Source organism: Poecilia mexicana, unplaced genomic scaffold (genome assembly GCF_051168715.1).
Source record: "Poecilia mexicana isolate PSO_F unplaced genomic scaffold, ASM5116871v1 scaffold_13, whole genome shotgun sequence".
In the NCBI taxonomy this organism is placed as follows: domain Eukaryota; kingdom Metazoa; phylum Chordata; class Actinopteri; order Cyprinodontiformes; family Poeciliidae; genus Poecilia; species Poecilia mexicana.
Genome location: NW_028263382.1, coordinates 7,929,090 through 7,946,734, shown reverse-complemented (window position 1 = coordinate 7,946,734; position 17,645 = coordinate 7,929,090). Strand labels below are relative to the sequence as shown.

Below are 17,645 nucleotides of genomic sequence, written 5' to 3'. Positions count from 1 at the left end.
TTTACAGCTTCTTGATTCATGCCGTCTATTTCACATCCTCCAGTTCCGTCTATCTGCTGTCCTTCGTAAAAGGTTCTGTCGTTCTCTCTCCAACCACACAGGCATGGGTTTGCTTGCCTGAATTTCTCATTTCCTGTTTGGGGCGTGTATCCCATCCCTTGTTCTCATGCCCAGCACACATCAAACACAAAACTGCTGCTGGAAAAAAAAGAGAAGAAAGAAAAAGGCAGCAGAGGATATGCTAAAGGCATATAGCTCTGAGAATGATGGCTAAATAAGATGTGATGGTGTGAGTGGTGGATCAGAAAATCTTGACCAATGACACACAGAAAAAGACAAAACAAAAGAAAGTGGAAAAAGGAGGTCATAAATGCAAGGTGGTTATTTACTTACAAAGTCCAAATAAGGCAAAAAAAATCTGCAGAAAAGATGAGCTCATCCTGCAAGATGGCTTTTTTATCCTTATCTAACTTTTGAGGAATGTGGGCTGATTTCACTTCCCATTGTAATCTGCTTTTATTTCGTGTAATTATCTGTTCAGCCGGTTCTTTTTTTAAATTTCCTGTGGTGCCAGTCGGTTGGATGAGAGAGCTGCTTGAAGTTCAACAGCCCAGAAACTTTGTCCTCCGGTCTGCTTCACATTTTCACCATGAAGAATCATTTGCAGTCGGGCTGTGTGTGGGCTCAGAATCAAATATGGAGTCATGGCTTAAGAGGCTAACATAATTATCCTTGCTTTATTAGTTCAAGAGTCCTCTTGACTACTTCTTTGGGAGGGAAAAAGGGATTTTTAAAGCATTTAATCATCCTAGTGACTAAATAAACTGAATGAAATCCACTTGAATTGATTGATAAGAAATGTATAATGCTGGATCATAAGTTTATATGGACCAAATAAAAATATATTTTTTTCGAACTATATGAAGTTAAATCAGACTAAACCTTTCTTGTTTTCGGTTAGTTAAAATCACCAAAATTATCTCTATTTGCTAATTGCCAGAAAACCTTGCAAAAGGATTATTTTATAGATATTTTCTGTGACTTATTATTAAAAAACATGAAGCATCATCATCCTCCAACTACTTCCTGTCGTCTTCTTCTCTGTGGTTCCACCGGTGGCAACATCCGGTTGTTGATCATGTGACTTCTGGGATGCGAAAGAAAAGGTGTTTCCATTGCATTTTTGCAAAAAAAAAAAAAACAACACCTCAATCTACTGCCATTTTTTTTAATCTAAAAATGAATGTTTTCTACAAAATTGCTGTGTTTCCTTTAGGCAAATTTATTTCCGAAATGTCAAATTGTGCAGTTATTTGGTCAATTGAGTTTGCTGTCTATGTCACCTGTAGCTTGGGAAAAATGACTTGTTATAAATGAAATAATCTGCCAGTGGAACTAGAACTGGGTTGCTAGGTAACGGGCTGGGCTTGGCTGGGGTTGCTAGGTAACGGTGCAGTGGAATAGTCGAGCAATGTGTAGGGCTTATTGACTTAAAGCTAATTTTTTTTGCTTGAAAGTTACTTTTAAGTTAGTTTCGTCTCAATTCAAGTGTACTAAGATAGCTAGACTGAAACTACTTTGGAAGATTTTGTGTTTTTGCAGCGTTGCTTTTCCAATATGATACTGCTGATTCTCTCCTTTTGCTGCAAAAACACAACATTTCACCAAGTAGTTTTAGTCTAATTTCTATTGCAAGTATATTAGTAAACTAGCTTACAAATAACTTTTCAGCAAGGTATAGGATCTTGTTTTAAGAAATAATTCCTAAATACTGATGAAAATGTACTTCTACTGGGAGATAATTTCCCTTATAACAAGACATTTCCCTATAAGTCAAATAAGCTGCCAACATATTTGCACTAGGAACCAGGTCAAAAATATTTTGTGAGATTTTCTGCTTTTAATGTCAGTAAAAATTAAACACTTCCAGTTTCAGTTAGCTGCTTTTATTGCGTGAACTCGAGGTACCGACCTTATTTTAAACCCCCAACAGCCCTGCAGGAAATGTAAACAGAAGCTGAGCAAAACGTAAACATGAACGCTTTCTATACGCTCGTCACATCCCCGCCCTAACCGCTCTGCTTCCAAGACACACAGGGCTTTTAATGTGGAAAGGTAAAACGGCAGCAGGTATGCATCACGTTTCTTTTTCCACTGACATAAAGTTTCCAGCTCCTCGTTCTGCTGACTGAACCCCTCCGTGTGTCGTGTTAACGCCGACGGAGGCTAACGCCGATCGCTGGAACACAGACATGGGATTTTGTAACAGCGCAGAGCTTGAGCAACCGCTGCAATTTGTGAGTCAGAAACAATTGGACGTAAACGCTGGATTACTTTTGAACTTGTAAACGCAGTAAAGAAGAGGGTGGAGTCCTTTTTTTTAATTCAGATTTATCTTTCGTTTGGCTTTGAAATCTCTGCCCTGCCTCTAAGAAAAACATGTGGTTCAGATAAGTGCAACCCCCCCCATGCAGATTCCCTGAAGTCAAGCACTCATTAGTGAATTACTTGGACAGTTGGGAGGGAGGCAGAGGAGATTGTTGCTATCTCTGCCAGGATGAAGCAACATTTAAAAGGGTGGAGGAAAAGAATTAGGGGCAGTTTCCTCAGTACTGAGAACTTAAAACTCTTACAGATCCTTACAAAAGTCTACATGCTAATAAAACCTTTTCAAATGTTGCCAAAACAACAAATTCACCGTATTTTATTGGGGTTTTTTTAAACAGATATGTGGTTTTAAAAGGATTTTAAAAGTTAAGTACCTGACTCAGACTTTTGTTTGTCTTAAACTGAATCAAATCCAGAAGTACACTGCAAAAATACAAAATCTTAACAAGTATTTTTGGTCCATTTTCAAGTGCAAATATCTTGGTACACTTGAAATAAGACAAAACTAACTTACAAATAACTTTTTAGCAACATATACAAGCTTGTTTTAAGTAAATAATTCTTGAATATTGATTAAAAAATAAGTATTAGTTCCGCTTTCAGATTATTTCAGTTATGACATGGGAAAAATGTCTTCTTATATACCAATTTTTTGGACTAGTTTTCATAGTGTGTAATTAAAAAAAAACTTCATCCAGATTTTAATGTTAGTTTGTGGTCAGTTTGGCAGTGGGTGAGGGGTGAGGAGTGGATATTAGGGTTTATGTGTTTATCATCTGCACAGAAGAGGAAATGGAGGCCAAATAGCAGAGGACCGAACACTCAACCTAGAGGAACACCCTGGGATAGAGGAGCTATGGACAAGGAGCAGCGGCTGATGTCGATAAACTGTTGCCAGCTCATGAAGTAACACTAATATGGAGCTAACTTGAGACCATAAATTTGTTCAAAAGAAAAAAGTTTGAAACTGAAAAAACCTTGAATCTGGAAAGAAGTTTTGACATTTTTTTCAGTTTCACATCCTGTTTTTCAGTTTAATTTTTTTCTTTTAAACAAACTTTTTGGTCCTAATTTTGCTCCATAGACTAAAGCCAAGACAAGTATCAAAGCTCAAGGTCCACTGGCTTGTTATAAGTGGAAAAATCTGCCAGTGGCACTAATACTTTTTTTGTCAATATCAAGGAATTATTAGTTCCTGTGTGCTGCTGAAAAGTTACCTGTAATATAGTTTTGTCTTATTTCCAGGGTAAGAAGATATTTGCACATGAAAATAGACAAAAATACGATTTAGTGTTTTTGCAGTGTAAATTTCTCTAGTTTAATGTTCTGTATTTATTTATTATTAAAATCCTGAATGCATTTATGGCAGGAATGTCCATAGTGTGGCTATGGGCTGTTTGAGGCCCTTTGGATAATTTTGTTTGGTCCATAATCCAAAAATGGTGTGAATTTGTGAATAATCCGATATTTTTACAGAAAAATTAAATCTTAAACATTTATTTATTTAGAAAGACAAAGTATTTTCCTGTATTAGCAATGTTTCTGTTTTCGTTTATTTCACTTTGCTAAAACCAACAAATGCTGTACAACTGTGGTTACAAAAGTTTAAAGAAAATTGAAAAAACAAAGTCAATAAACCTCAAAAAAATCTTTGGATGTCATTTAATACAGCAACTGTGCAAGACCATGTGTATATTTAGGGCCAACAATGATTAATAGATTCCAAATTAAACTACTTTGCTTTATTTAAATAGTAAAGATTTAGTCTATTCTTGAAGAGATGAAAACAACAAATGTCTTAAGAAATAAATCTTTAATTTAAAAAACGAAATGTTGTCCTGGAGTACTCTCTGCTTGACAGTTTTGACCCCAATGGCCACAAGTTTGGGCACCACTGATTTAGGGGACAGAATACAAAAGCACTCCGCACCTTTCAGTATCATTTTCATGATTCTGTGTTCTCACGCAAAGTCCCAATAAAATTAATGTAAGTTTGTGGTTCTAACATGACAAAATGTGGCGAAGTTCAAGGGTCATGAATACTTTTGCAACCTACAGTAAGATAATAAATAGTAGAAAGGTCTGGAACGAGCCCATGTAACCGAATCCTCCAGACTCTCTGAGACTTCATCATTCACTGGCCCTGGAATGCCACTCACGTTCACCCTGACCTTCATCTGCTTCTTTCTCTGGTTGCTCGTATATCTCCGTTCGTGTTTGTTTTAACTTTCTCAGGACCCCTCCAAGGCCCATGCGTCGCCCCCCCGTGAGGACAGCCCTCCCCGGAGCCCCTCTGCTTGCTATCCGCCAGCCAGATTTCCTCTGCCAATCCCCCTCCCACACCGTCTCACCCACTCACTGTCTGCGTTTACCGAGGCTGGGACGTCAGCTCGATCCCAGCCGACCTTGTTGTGTTTTCCTTCCTCCCACCGCCTCCCTCTGTGCCCTACGGCAGGCCGTTATAGCATAAAATATGCTGCACTGCGTTTACGTTCTTAAGGTGGTGGATTAGGGACATAGAAGAAAACAGGAGAGGTAAATTTATGCCAAAAACAAGATTAATATCAGAAATTTTCTAGACAAAAACTTGAAAATTTCTGAGTCTTCAAAATTTAAAGTTTGCAAGAAATCATAGAAATGTTCAGATAAATCTCAGAAATAAAATTGGAAATTTCAGTTTAAAAAGTTGAAAATGTTCTCTCTCTCTCTCCCTCTCTCTCTCTCAAAAAAAGATTAGATTAGATTAATCTCACATTTTCTAGAAAAATTGAGGAAATTTCTGAGTTTGAAAAGTTGAAAATTTGCTCAAAAAGACAGATTTCTTTAGATTAATCACAAAAATTTTCTAGAAAAAACTCAGAAATTTCTTGATTAATCTCAGAAAATTTTATTAAAAAAAGCTCAAAAATTTCTGAGCGCCAAAAGTTAAAACTTTTCAAGAATAAATATCACAGTATTTCAAGAATAGTTATAGTATTACGATGTTATTCTTGTATTACTTAAACTTTTTTCTCGTAATAATGTGGCTTTATTTTTGTAATATTATGACTTATTTCTTGCAATACTATGACTTTATTCTCCAAATAATGACTTTATTCTTGCATATTCACTTTTTTCTTGTAAATCTATGACTTTATTCTCAAATTAATTTGACTGTAATCTTGTGATTTTATTTTATTTTCCTAATATGGCCCTAATATTCTGTCATAATTACGTTATTCAGATAAATTACTTTCATTTTGGTCCCTAAAATACAAAAAAAAAAAAACGTTGCAAAAATAAATAAATAATAAAACCGTTGTAAATTACAGATTGCTAGACAAAACCGATTTTATGTTAAAACAGCCTGCCATACAATGGCTACTAGTAAAAGCATGACAGAATTACAAGCTGCGCGGCTCAGAAAGAGTGACGAGTCAGGGGCCACTCGCAGCGAGAGAAAGTGGACTCACTCTCTGGGTTAGCTTTCCTACGACAGGCTTCGCAGTGAGTCACTCCGGTTTTCGCCGTTTACACAGTGACATCTCACTGGTGAGTCACTGGACGAGACTGGACTGGACAGCATCCTCTGTGACACACACACACTCCTCTGGAGCGTGTTTCATCGTTTGAACTTCTAACCCTAATCACAAAAATACACTAAAACCACAAAACCCAAAATCTGCAGAAGGCATGTCTGGATTCTGACGCCACAGAATGTTTGACAACAATATCTGAGGGATAAAAAGAAGCAGCTTGTCAAGGCTGAATGTGTTTCTTCTTAAGGTTGCGTGATGTCTTTGCTAACCAGTAATGAGAGGCTGGATGTGCGTCAGAAGCCATGTATGGGTGAGTAAAGTCGTGCACCTGTGCCACGGCTACTTTCTGGTTTTATTTGTCGCTTACGCTGGGAAATTTCCACGCAAACATCTTACAACATTGGAGGTTTTTAAAAGACGAACAAAGTGAAACTGAGACCCAGTGTGACATGAAACACAGTTTTTAGTAGCAGAAATGTGTGGCTCTTGGCCTGATTTTAAGTGGTTAGTCCAGGGGTGTCCAAACTTTTACCACACAGGCCAAAAATGTTCAGGGAAAAGTAGCAGCAGGCCAAGAAATGAAAATTAACCAAAATCACACAAATAAAGTCGTCCAACTTTATTATTTTCTAGAAAATTGATTTTATTCATAGTAGAGCCAAAAAGAACAAGGTTTTTTCTGTATCGAAAATACAGACACAGGCTAACCCGTAGCATCTGCAGTATAGGATTATGCTTATGGGCGCCAGCTATCCAGGGGCGCCATAAAAGGGGCAGGCAAGAAAAAAAGTACTTTAACTATTCTTTACTATTCTTTCTATTAAAGATTCAACACCAACTTAACTGAACAACAAAGAATATTATTTTTAATAATATGTATTAATAATATTAATAATAATAAGTGCGTTGGTTGGTTCCTTCCAACTAAGCCAGTCCTATAGCTTAAAATTTAAGTTGTTGCAGTTAGTTAATCAGGTGACAGTGGTTTGTATAGATAAGTTAATCTGGTGCCTCTCCAGCCAACGTTCTGGGCGAGAGGCAGGGTCACCTGGACAGGTCGCCAGTCTGTCGCAGGGCAACATAGAGACAAACAACCATGCAAACACTCACAGGGGCAATTTGGAGAGGCCAATTAACCTGACAGTCATGTTTTTGTGGGAGGAAACCGGAGTACCTGGAAAAAACCCACACATGCACAGGGAGAACATGCAAACTCCATGCAGAAAGGCTGGGGCTGGGAATCGAACCCAGAACCTTCTTTCTGCAAGGCAACAGCTCTACTAACTGCACCACAGCCCAGATAAATTAATCATAAAAGGGGAATAGGGAGAGAATAATCGAGAAGAACTGATCTAGCTGCTTCTAACTTTGGTTATTTGTTTGGCTTTGTATTTCTTTATTGTTCAGTAAAATGTCCCATCACTATTTTATGTTGTTAGCCAAATAAAATCTCACCTATTGCTCCAAAGAGATGCCAATTGAGACTTTTTATTTATAATCAGAGTAAAATTATAATTTCCCTACCATTGAACATATTGAGTACAACACAAAGTTTTTGTCATTTTATAACCAAGTTTTTATAATTAGGAGACTTTAATTGAAAAGTATTTTCTAATTTATTAAACTTGGATAATATAGCAAGCATTTTGAAAGAAAGGAACCAAATCCTGTTATTATTATTTATTCCTAATAAATTTGTTCAAATTGAGAACTAGATGCTTTCTTTTACCACACCAAACGTACAAAATGATTTTTGGATCTAAACGAATAACATCCTTTTAAAAAAACAAACAAAATAAAAACATAAAATACGATTCAAACTGAAATTTGTTGCTGAAAAGGTACTATATAAATAAGACTTCTTCTTCTACAATCAGACTACTTTATTTACTCAATTTTAGTTTTATTTTCTTGGCCTGCTAATACTTGTCAATTTTGGAAAGTTTGGACACCCCTATTCTAGAATATAGTTGGAGAAAATCACGGGTGTAATTCCAGACATGCCTGTTCATAATTCACTCTACCTCATAATCGGCTTCTAATGATGAACACGTAACACGTTCAAACACTTAATAGTATGTGTCATCGCCTTAATCTTTTCCTCGTAACTTCCCATGAATGCAGCTTACATTATAAGGATGACTAAAAGCTTAAACTGCTTAATTACACGGGTATTTCCAGGGACATTGTTGGGCTATAAATAATCACCTGACGCCTTTATAGTGGGGTGTATACTGACCCCTGGTGGTTGAAAAAGTTTTTTTCAAATGGAAAATAATTGACATATCAGTAAATTGAACTCAACACATTTGTTTTTCAACTTGAATTGGGACTTTGTATGAATAAACAGAAAATGTCTTAAAAATGTAACGTAAAAAGCAAAGCAAACAACTGCAAACAATATTTTAAAACTTTTCCCACGTTTGTATTAATAAAAGTGTCTTGCCCACATTTTATAGCTTTCGTTTTTACAGTTGAGAAAGTTTAGATCACATGGGGGAAAACAAAATAGAAACAAACGCCTTCGTTTACGACCTTTGCGACCATCGGAATACGGCAGTGAGAAGAAGATGGCGGAGGTAACAAATGAAGCAGAGCTACTCAAGGAGAAGGCAAATAAGTTCTTCAAAGGTAAATCGCAGGACCTGTCAAGTCTGGGATTTATTACAGGAGATTCCCACCGACTACCACGTCACAATCATTTATTTTTCTGCTCTAATTTTACGTCATTTTCCCTCAATCGCAGACGGGTTCAGATGTTACGCAAAGCTAACGCTCACTTTAAACTCCATTCATTCGAACAGCGGTTAGCCGTTAGCTCCGTAGCTGTCAGCGTGTTCTGGTGAAACACGCTGCAACCGGGTTAGATTTAGAACCTGAAGGGAACTGATGCTCACCTCGGACTTGGGGTTGAGAGCAGATGCGTGAATAGATGCAGTGTTGCGGGGTTTAGTTGCGTTTAGAGGGAGACAAAAAGGAAAAACTGCTAGAATGTTCTGGTAGCCATCGCGTGTTTATAAAGCGGGGGATTGTCGAGCCTTCCTAACTTCTTGCCAGTACTCTGTTGTCAATGAAGCATTGTCATTTTCTTACAATGTAAGCTTTAATTGGGCTGACTTGTCATTATTACACAGTAGTAGAGAAAATGTCAGTTTGGACACTGCTTCTAAGTCACAGATTTCTGATTTCCTGATTATCAGAGTTGGTTTTTGCGCTTTAACTTGCTTATAAAGTGGCTTCTTTGACTAACAAAACAAGTCAAAGTCCTACACTGAATCCTTGAACTGCTGACACTTTTCTGCAACTTTACTTAAAAACATAGTTGGGTAATAATTAGTGGCATTTACCTGAGTAAAAAAATACTAACATGAGTAGGTTTACTACTATGTACGTTTTACTTTTACTTCAGTAACATTGTATCGCTACTCTTACCTTAGTAAAATTTCTAAACACTTTACCCACTGAGTAACTTCTCTGAATGAAAAACAAATGTTTGAACCAGACAAAAGCCTACAATTAATATTAAAGTTTGTGCTATTTTCTATCTGCTCAGCCATTTGAAAGTACTTTAACCTGTTCTAACACACACATAAAATCTACTAGAGAATATGGTTTCATAAGTGTTATGCAACAGAAAAATTATTTCATTTGGAAAAGTACATTGCACATGACCTACTTAAGAGTCACCTTTTTTTTTTTTTGCATTTTATTAGAGGGATACTTTTTACTTGGGTAAAAAAATCTCTGCTGCTTTCTACCAGTGCATATTGTGATTTTGGGCAGTAACTCTTCATGTTTAAAGTCTTTCAATGGACTTTGGACTGATTATAATTCCTGATCACCAGCTCGAGTGTTTCTGTTTTTCACTTAGTCAACCTCCAGAGTGACTAACTCAAAAGATCACCCTGACAAACACATAAAAACCCTGTTCAGTGGGTAGAGAATCCAGAAGTTTTACTCAAGTAAAAGTAAAAAGTGCAGCGTAGTAAAAATACTCCTAAAAATACTTTTTTTTTTTTTCAAAAAAGTTAGTCAAGTAAATGCAACTGAGTAAATGTAGCTAGTTACTAACCAAACTCTGCAATTATTGCATTGCAAACAATCCTTTGTTGTTTGAATATGACACACACTGATATTGCATTGATGACATATTTGTTATATTCCTTGAAAACAACCCACTACTACATTTACATCAGACTTTTAAGAGATCCCATCACAATTTCATTCAGTTTTGATGTTTTGAAACTAATATTGGTGCCCTGTGTTTACCATGAACTACATTTTATCTCTCATTGTTTATCTAACCAACATTATGATTCCTGTTTTTCCAGAAAAAGACTATGAAAATGCTATCAAGTACTACTCAGAGGCCCTGGAGCTCAATCCATCCAATGCCATCTACTACAGCAACCGTAGCTTGGCGTATCTGCGTACGGAGTGCTATGGCTACGCCCTGGCAGACGCTACGAAGGCCCTGGAGGTAGACAAGAACTACATAAAGGGATATTACCGCCGCGCCACCTCCAACATGGCGCTGGGCAAATTCAAAGCTGCACTTAAGGACTATGAAACGGTAAGAAACTAAACATTATCATCATGTTTGGGCTGTACACAATAAAAAATTGTCCCAGAAGTTATCGCGATAAACGATAATATTGTTTTGAGACCATTTTCAATTATGTAACGTAATAACACAAGGACATTTTCAAATATCAGTAAGTGTTATCTCCCAAAGCTCTATACCTTTGAGACCCTCAGAGCTGGGCTTGTTGGTGTGCTTCATGAGTTTATGGTTGACGATCATGAACGCCAATGCACAGCTTCAGTTATTACAACTAGACTCAGACCTGAACATTCAGAGACACATAGAGATAGTTACAAAGTCAGTCTTCTGTCACCTGAAGAAGATTTTTAGGATTAAAGGAGTAAGATTTAGAAAAACTCATCTGTGTGTTTATCTGTAGGTGGATTGATTACTGCAATAGATGGAGCACATCACCCAGTTCTGAAGTCCTTACACGGGCTCCCTGCAGCTCAGAGAATAGACTTTAAAATACTTTTGTATTGCAACTATAACCCAGCTGGTTATAGTTGCTTTTGAACCATAATAGATGTGTTCAATGTGTGTGATGATTTTGATGATGGCACTCGTCAAAATGTATTATTTGTCACAATTGTTGAATGTTTTGTTGTCATGATTTATTATTCTTGTGTTTTTATGACGTGAAGCATTTAAAACTGCTTTGTTGCTGAAATAAACTTGATTAACTGATTGATTGAACTTCCAGAAAACTGCAAAAAAAGCCAAAACACAGAGTTCCTTTAAATTAACTGTAACTGAAATCAAGGTCAATGGGAGAAATCCAAGACAGCGCTCTGAGGAGAGATGAGAATTGAATGGAATTGCATATGAAAACAAAAGCCAACCTAAAGCAAGTTAATTATAGAAAATGATAAATATTTTATATAATTTCCTTGTTTTAATGACAGGTAGTCCGGGTTCGACCGAATGACAAGGATGCAAGAATGAAGTACCAAGAATGCAACAAGATTGTGAAGCAGAAGGCGTTCGAGAGAGCCATCGCAAGTGATGACAAAAAGAAATCAGTCGTCGACTCTCTGGACATAGAAAGCATGAGTAAGTTTTCTGTCCCAAAATGCGAAATGGATTCAACATTTAAAATTATGAACAAGTCAGTCAAAGCTGATTTTACTCCTGCAGCCATCGAGGACGACTACGTAGGGCCCAAACTTGAAGATGGGAAGGTGACGTTGCAGTTCATGAAAGACATGATGGATTGGTTCAAAGACCAGAAGAAGCTGCATAGAAAATGTGCTTATCAGGTAAACGCACTCGTTCACTGATACCAAACAGCTTCAGCCTGGATTTAACTCGTCCCACTCACCTTCACTGTATTCCTACAGATTTTAGTACAAGTAAAGGACGTTCTGTCAAAGCTACCAAGTCTGGTTGAAATCACAATAAAAGAGGTAAGATTAGGCTGATTTAACTTCGCAGGGAACATAGAGGATTAGGACCATGGAAAAATAATTCACTTTAATCTCAGAATTTGGGCTTTAACCTCAGATTTCTGACTTTAAACTCAGAATTGTAGCTTTAATCCTATAGTTCTGACATTAATCTAATAATATTGAGTTTACTCGCGTAATTCTGATTTGAATCTCAGAATTTGAACATTTTCTTATCAGAATTTAGACTTTTTCCCCCAAAAATTCTGATTTTAATCTCAGAATAAGTGAGAATTTCTAGGTTTGAAGTCACAATTCTGAGAAGAAAGTAACAGTTCTGAGATTGAAGGCATAATTCTGAGAAAAAGTCAGACTTCTTTTTTGGTAGTGACCCTAATCCTCGTGTGTTATTTGGTGTCTACATAATATTTTGCTTTTCCACCAACAGACAGACAAACTAACTATTTGTGGGGACACCCACGGTCAGTACTACGACCTCCTCAACATCTTTGAGTTGAACGGTTTACCCTCAGAGACCAACCCTTACGTATCCTTTCCTTTAAAAAAAACACAAACAGATCATGTTTTCTATTCATACAGTGGTTTTTCCTGGTTTGATCTATTTTGGTCGAAAATGCGTCAGGAGCCTCAGAAGTTGTGCGTCACTGACCTTAACCACAGCTTCCAGCTCTTCAATGGCGACTTTGTGGACCGAGGCTCCTTCTCTGTTGAGGTCATTCTCACCCTGTTTGGCTTCAAGCTGCTCTACCCAGACCACTTCCACTTGCTCCGAGGTGACAGCAGCTGTAACAACAACTCCACCGCTTTAATGGCTGCGTCCAATATTCAAGTGTTTAAGGCAGTGTTTCTCAAACCTTTTCAGGCTAAGAACCACTTAACCCAAACACTCACAGACCACCTAACTTGAAATTGCAATAACAGCATGTTAATATGTACAACCTGAAATGAAAATCTTAGTCTCTTAATTTGCTTGTTGTTGTTTTCTTTGTTAATCAGTGCTCTGACTGGCAAAGGAATGAACACGTTCATTTGGGTCATTTTGAGTTATTTGCAGATTCTGAAAGTTAACATTTTAGGGCTATTTGTAATTTAGAAGCACAGTAGAAGAAAAATATAATTGAGTTGCTCTGCCAGAAACAAAAAATACTCTTCTGTACTATTAAATATAAAATAATCCATCCATTTGAATCAATTGTATTTATCTATCGTATTTAATTAATTTAAGCATTTTAGTTAGTAAAAATAACAATAGCCTTTGAAGTGTGAGCAGAGCATTACAAGCAAGCAAAGAACAGTTTTCACCAGCTGAGACTGGAACCGTTCACGACATAGAGCCGTTGAAAAGAATCGAGTCGCTTGCGAACGACTCAATACTCTCAGTAGGTCTGACTCGGCTTCCTCTGATATAAATAGTCCGGACGTTGTTTTCTTTCCTCTGGTATGTTTAGTTTTTCTTTAGAGTCACCCGGTTTTAAGCCACGTATCCATTATTCTTTTTAGCTAAGCTAACTGTAGCGTCGCACTTTGACCTCACGTCTCGGCAAATAAACGGTCGTTTACATGCAGTACCCTCCGGACCACTAGGGGGGGGCAGGGTTCCCACAGTTTGAGAAAGGCTGGTTTAAGGCGAAAACAGGAAATAAACTGATGTTTGTACCTGCAGGGAACCATGAGACGGACAACATGAACCAGATGTACGGGTTTGAAGGCGAGGTCAAAGCCAAATACACAGCCCAGATGTTCCAGCTGTTCAGTGAGGTCTTCCAGTGGCTTCCTCTTGCTCAGTGCATCAACAACAAAGTACTGGTAGGAAGTCATAAATGTTTCAGTTTCACTGGATTATTATTATTATTCAGTTTGATTTAGGCTTATTTTATGTTTTAATTAAGTGCGTCTGAGGTTCAGAGTGTTTTTTGGTGTTAAGTTCTTTCTTATTCATTTTAGAAAAGTTTTCTCACTACAAAAAAAACAAAAACAAAATGTTACCAAGTATTTTGGTCTAGTTTCTAGTTCCACTGGTAGGATATTCTGCTGTGCTGTTACCTAGCAACCCCAGCCAAGCCCAGCCCGTAACCTAGCAACCCATTTCACTGGCAGATTATTTCACATATAACATGGGAAAATGTCTTGTTATAATTAAAATAATCTGCCACTGGAACTAGAACGTTTTCACCAATATAAAGGAATTATTTACTTTAAACAAGCTCCTATAACTTTCTTAAAGGTTGCTTGTAAGTTAGTTTTCTGTTATTTCAACTGAAATAAGATATTTATACTAGAAACTAGACCGAAAATACTTGATAAGATTTTGTGTTTTTGCAGGGATGTTATCAAAGTTTGCCGTACGTCACCAAACCAGATACATTTCTCAGTCAGTAACAGAAATTAAATTTAATTTATAATCATTTGTTGCATTTCTCATCCTTTAGCTGTTGTCTGGTGATAAAACCAAAATATTACAGATGTTTAAAAACAGATACTGGAGGCTTTGATGTGAAAATAACTTTAAAATAACTCTGACACTTTGCTTTTAAAACTCCCAGGGTTGGAATAATAATTTTTAAATAATAAACTTAATGCTTATGTTTGATAATTAGCATCAGTTGGATTGTATTTAAGACCGAATTGAAATTATAATTTTTTTTCTAAATTAATGCAATATAAATTAACTGAATTGAATACAGTAGCCACTACTTGCAAACAATTGATAACTACTCTCTACTGCCCCCTTCTGTCCAAACTGGGCATCCTGTTTGGACCGAACAGGCTGCATAAAAACAGCAAGAAAACTGCAATTGGTGCGCCTCTAATTTAGATTATAATGTATAATTTAATTTTAAATATTCAGTGAAACAGCTTAATTTTAAATCAATCTCCTGTTTTGAAATTAATTCAGGATTTTAACAGTAGTTTAAAAGAATACATTTTAAACAATTCATATGAAGACATCTTCAGCTTTTAGATCCCAATAACTGCTAATGTTTCGATAATGTTGCTCTCAGGTCATGCATGGAGGACTTTTCAGCGAAGACGGTGTCACATTGGAGGATCTGAGGAAGATTGATAGGAACAGACAGCCGCCGGACTCAGGTACGGCCAAACTCCAGCATTCGTTATGAAACGTCTAAAACAAAATGCCTCAGAAAGTTTTCTACAAGCACTTTGTATTTCCTTTGTGGTTAAAATGTGCTGTATGAATAAAATTACCTTTAACCTTTACGGCGGCGTATCACAGCCATCGTAGACGGAGCAGAAAAGCAGTACAAAATTCAGAGTTTTTTCTTGCATATTTTCTACTTCTCAAACTCAGACATTTCCAAATTTTTTTGAGAAAATTTCTGTGATGAATCTAAAAATGTGTTTCTTCTTGCAAATGTTTTACTTTTGAAATGTAGTCATTTTTGAGATTAATCTAAACATTTCTGAGCTTTTTCTCCCAAATTTTTGATTGTTCAAACTCAGAAATGTCCAAGATTGTTTCTAGAACATTTCTGAGATCAATCTCAAAATTCTCTGGCAGAAATGAACTCGTCCTTTTTGTCTTCTTTTCTGTCTACGGCTGCCCAACACGCTGTCATAATTATCACACCGTCTGCTCCCCTTTCTCCAGGGCCGATGTGCGACCTCCTGTGGTCCGATCCACAGCCTCAGGTGAGTTTGCCTCCGTCATCAACATGGAGTCTCCCTTCTCTCCTGTTACTGAGTTATTATTTTGTGTCTGGAGCAGAACGGCCGGTCGATCAGCAAGCGAGGCGTGAGCTGTCAGTTTGGTCCCGATGTGACGCAGCACTTCCTGGAACAGAACAAGTTGGACTACATCGTGCGAAGTCATGAGGTCAAAGCTGAGGGTTACGAGGTCACTCACTCAGGGAAGTGCATCACCGTGTTCTCAGCACCCAACTACTGGTACGTTGTGGAACATTTGGCCTTTCATACTGGACATGCAGAGTCTAGTCTTCTATTTGGAAAAACCTTTGATTTAGGGGGAAACACTTTTTGTCTGTTTTGACTTGAGATGTGACAAAAAGTTTGGCCAACCCTGGACTAAACACTGCTGCTTGCTTCATTTGTCTGTTTCGCTGCTGTCCAACAGTGATCAGATGGGAAACAAAGGAGCATACATCCACCTCAGGGGGTCAGACCTCAAACCTGAATTTCACCAGTTCACTGCTGTGGTCAGTATATTCTCTGATTTTTATGTTTTCTACAATACAATCATCAATTCTTCTTGTTGTCAGAACTTTCCCCAAGATTTATCTTTCTGATTCTCTGCTTCCACAGCCTCATCCGAATGTCAAGCCGATGGCGTACGCCAACACGCTAATGCAGCTGGGGATGATGTAGAGGCTGCGCGCGCGGCGATGACCTGCAGTCGCTCCCTTCCCTCCCAGCTCAGCCGCTCCGGGGCTCGGTCATGTCGTCGTTCCTGCTTAGTCTAAGGGGTCTCTCTCCCACACAAACGTCAGCTAGTTGTTGTGCAGAAATCGAGGCGTAGTTCTGATGGGAAGAGAGCGACCTTAGACGAGCCCAGTCCAGATTTCCTTTTTATTCCTTCACGTTGTTTTTTTTTTCCTGGAGAATTTCCGTTGTCCATTTGCCTGCTTCATGCGTGCCATTACTGAGTTACGAACCAACACTGCAAAAACACCAGATATTACCAAGTACTTTTGTCTAGTTTCTAGTGAAAATATCTTATTACTATTGAAATAAGATTAAACTAACTTACAAAATTAACTTTTTAGTAAGATATAGTAGCGTGTTTTAAGTAAATAATTCCTTAATTTAGATTAATAATACTAATTTCACAGCAGATTATTTCACTTTTATCACAGTAAAAATATCTTGTTAGAAGTAAATTAATCTAAAATTATTGATATAATTCCTTTATATCAATAATTCCTTCATTGATATAAAGGAATTATTTTCCTAAAACAAGCTCCTACATGTTGCTAAAAGTTACTTGTAAATTAGTTTTCTTATTGCTAGCGTACTAAGATATTCGCAGATGGAAGAGACTTGGTAAGATTTAGCATTTCTGTAGTGAAGATCTGTGGTTTTTAAAACTCCTGATTCGCTCAGCAGATGGCTCGAATTAGCTGGTTTGTACCAAAGATACGTAATGAAAATGATTGTTCAGTTTTAGCAAGAGGACTCTGGATATTAGCATCGCAACGTTGGCCTGCATTCACAGTTAAGCAGTTTGTAAAACGGTTTAAGGAGCCGCATGTCTGTCAGTGTTTCTCAAACCAACTTACAGTATGTTCCACTTTATTTCAAGAATACAAAATTGAACTCTTTGTGATCTAAAAAAACCACTCTGGGTACACTTTTAAAGGTGCTGTTTGCCATTAGTGATGTATTTTGCTGGTACCGTTTATTTTGCACTTCTGCATTGCTTCCTGCTGGGGAAGGTACCGCCGCTCCATGTTTTCATCCTTCATCGTTGTCGTGCCACCGACTCGGCAGCTCCTGCACAGTCCGCTCATCTAACTAGCTAGCTAGCAAACACTGATGGCACTCTAGTCTTCAATTCATATTCAGGCTTATTATCCCATGTGTGAATTACTACATTACACAAAAACGTCCAGAATACAATCCTGTCGTGAAACGCACAGCTATACTGTCTAACGGCCCTGAACTTTTTAGATAAATGAATACACTTTAGTGTATGTATATATACTGTATCATTTAAAGATTCTGTGTAATGTTTGGAGAAAATTATTGAATTAAAAAAAGACAGTCCAGTGA

General features: G+C 37.4%; 1 protein-coding gene and 1 long non-coding RNA gene across 2 annotated transcripts in view; one reads left to right on the top strand and one right to left on the bottom strand.

Moving 5' to 3' along the window:
- LOC106920513 (uncharacterized) overlaps positions 1-13,285 on the bottom strand; it is a 27,419-nt gene extending 14,134 nt beyond the window's left edge. Inside the window, exons 1-2 of the long non-coding RNA XR_001418848.2 lie at positions 13,200-13,285; positions 12,547-12,680 (exon numbers count right to left, since the gene is read on the bottom strand). This is a non-coding gene — a long non-coding RNA (uncharacterized LOC106920513). The remainder of the gene's footprint in view (positions 1-12,546; positions 12,681-13,199) is intronic.
- Positions 8,428-17,645, top strand: ppp5c (protein phosphatase 5, catalytic subunit). Its single transcript, XM_014991477.2, has 13 exons — positions 8,428-8,537; positions 10,238-10,479; positions 11,397-11,544; positions 11,629-11,750; positions 11,832-11,897; positions 12,325-12,423; positions 12,565-12,670; positions 13,561-13,703; positions 14,900-14,987; positions 15,508-15,548; positions 15,625-15,803; positions 15,991-16,072; positions 16,179-17,645. The coding sequence occupies exons 1-13, from the start codon at positions 8,477-8,479 to the stop codon at positions 16,239-16,241; spliced, it is 1,440 nt and encodes a 479-aa protein (XP_014846963.1). The 5' UTR covers positions 8,428-8,476; the 3' UTR covers positions 16,242-17,645.

Bases quoted from the DNA above. Each gene is read 5' to 3' on its own strand.
- ppp5c (XM_014991477.2), top strand. From the start codon at position 8,477: ATGGCGGAGGTAACAAATGAAGCAGAGCTACTCAAGGAGAAGGCAAAT. The intron at 12,424-12,564 runs GTATCCTTTCCT...CACAGCTTCCAG, and splicing joins CCTCAGAGACCAACCCTTAC to CTCTTCAATGGCGACTTTGT. The intron at 15,549-15,624 runs GTGAGTTTGCCT...TGTCTGGAGCAG, and splicing joins GGTCCGATCCACAGCCTCAG to AACGGCCGGTCGATCAGCAA.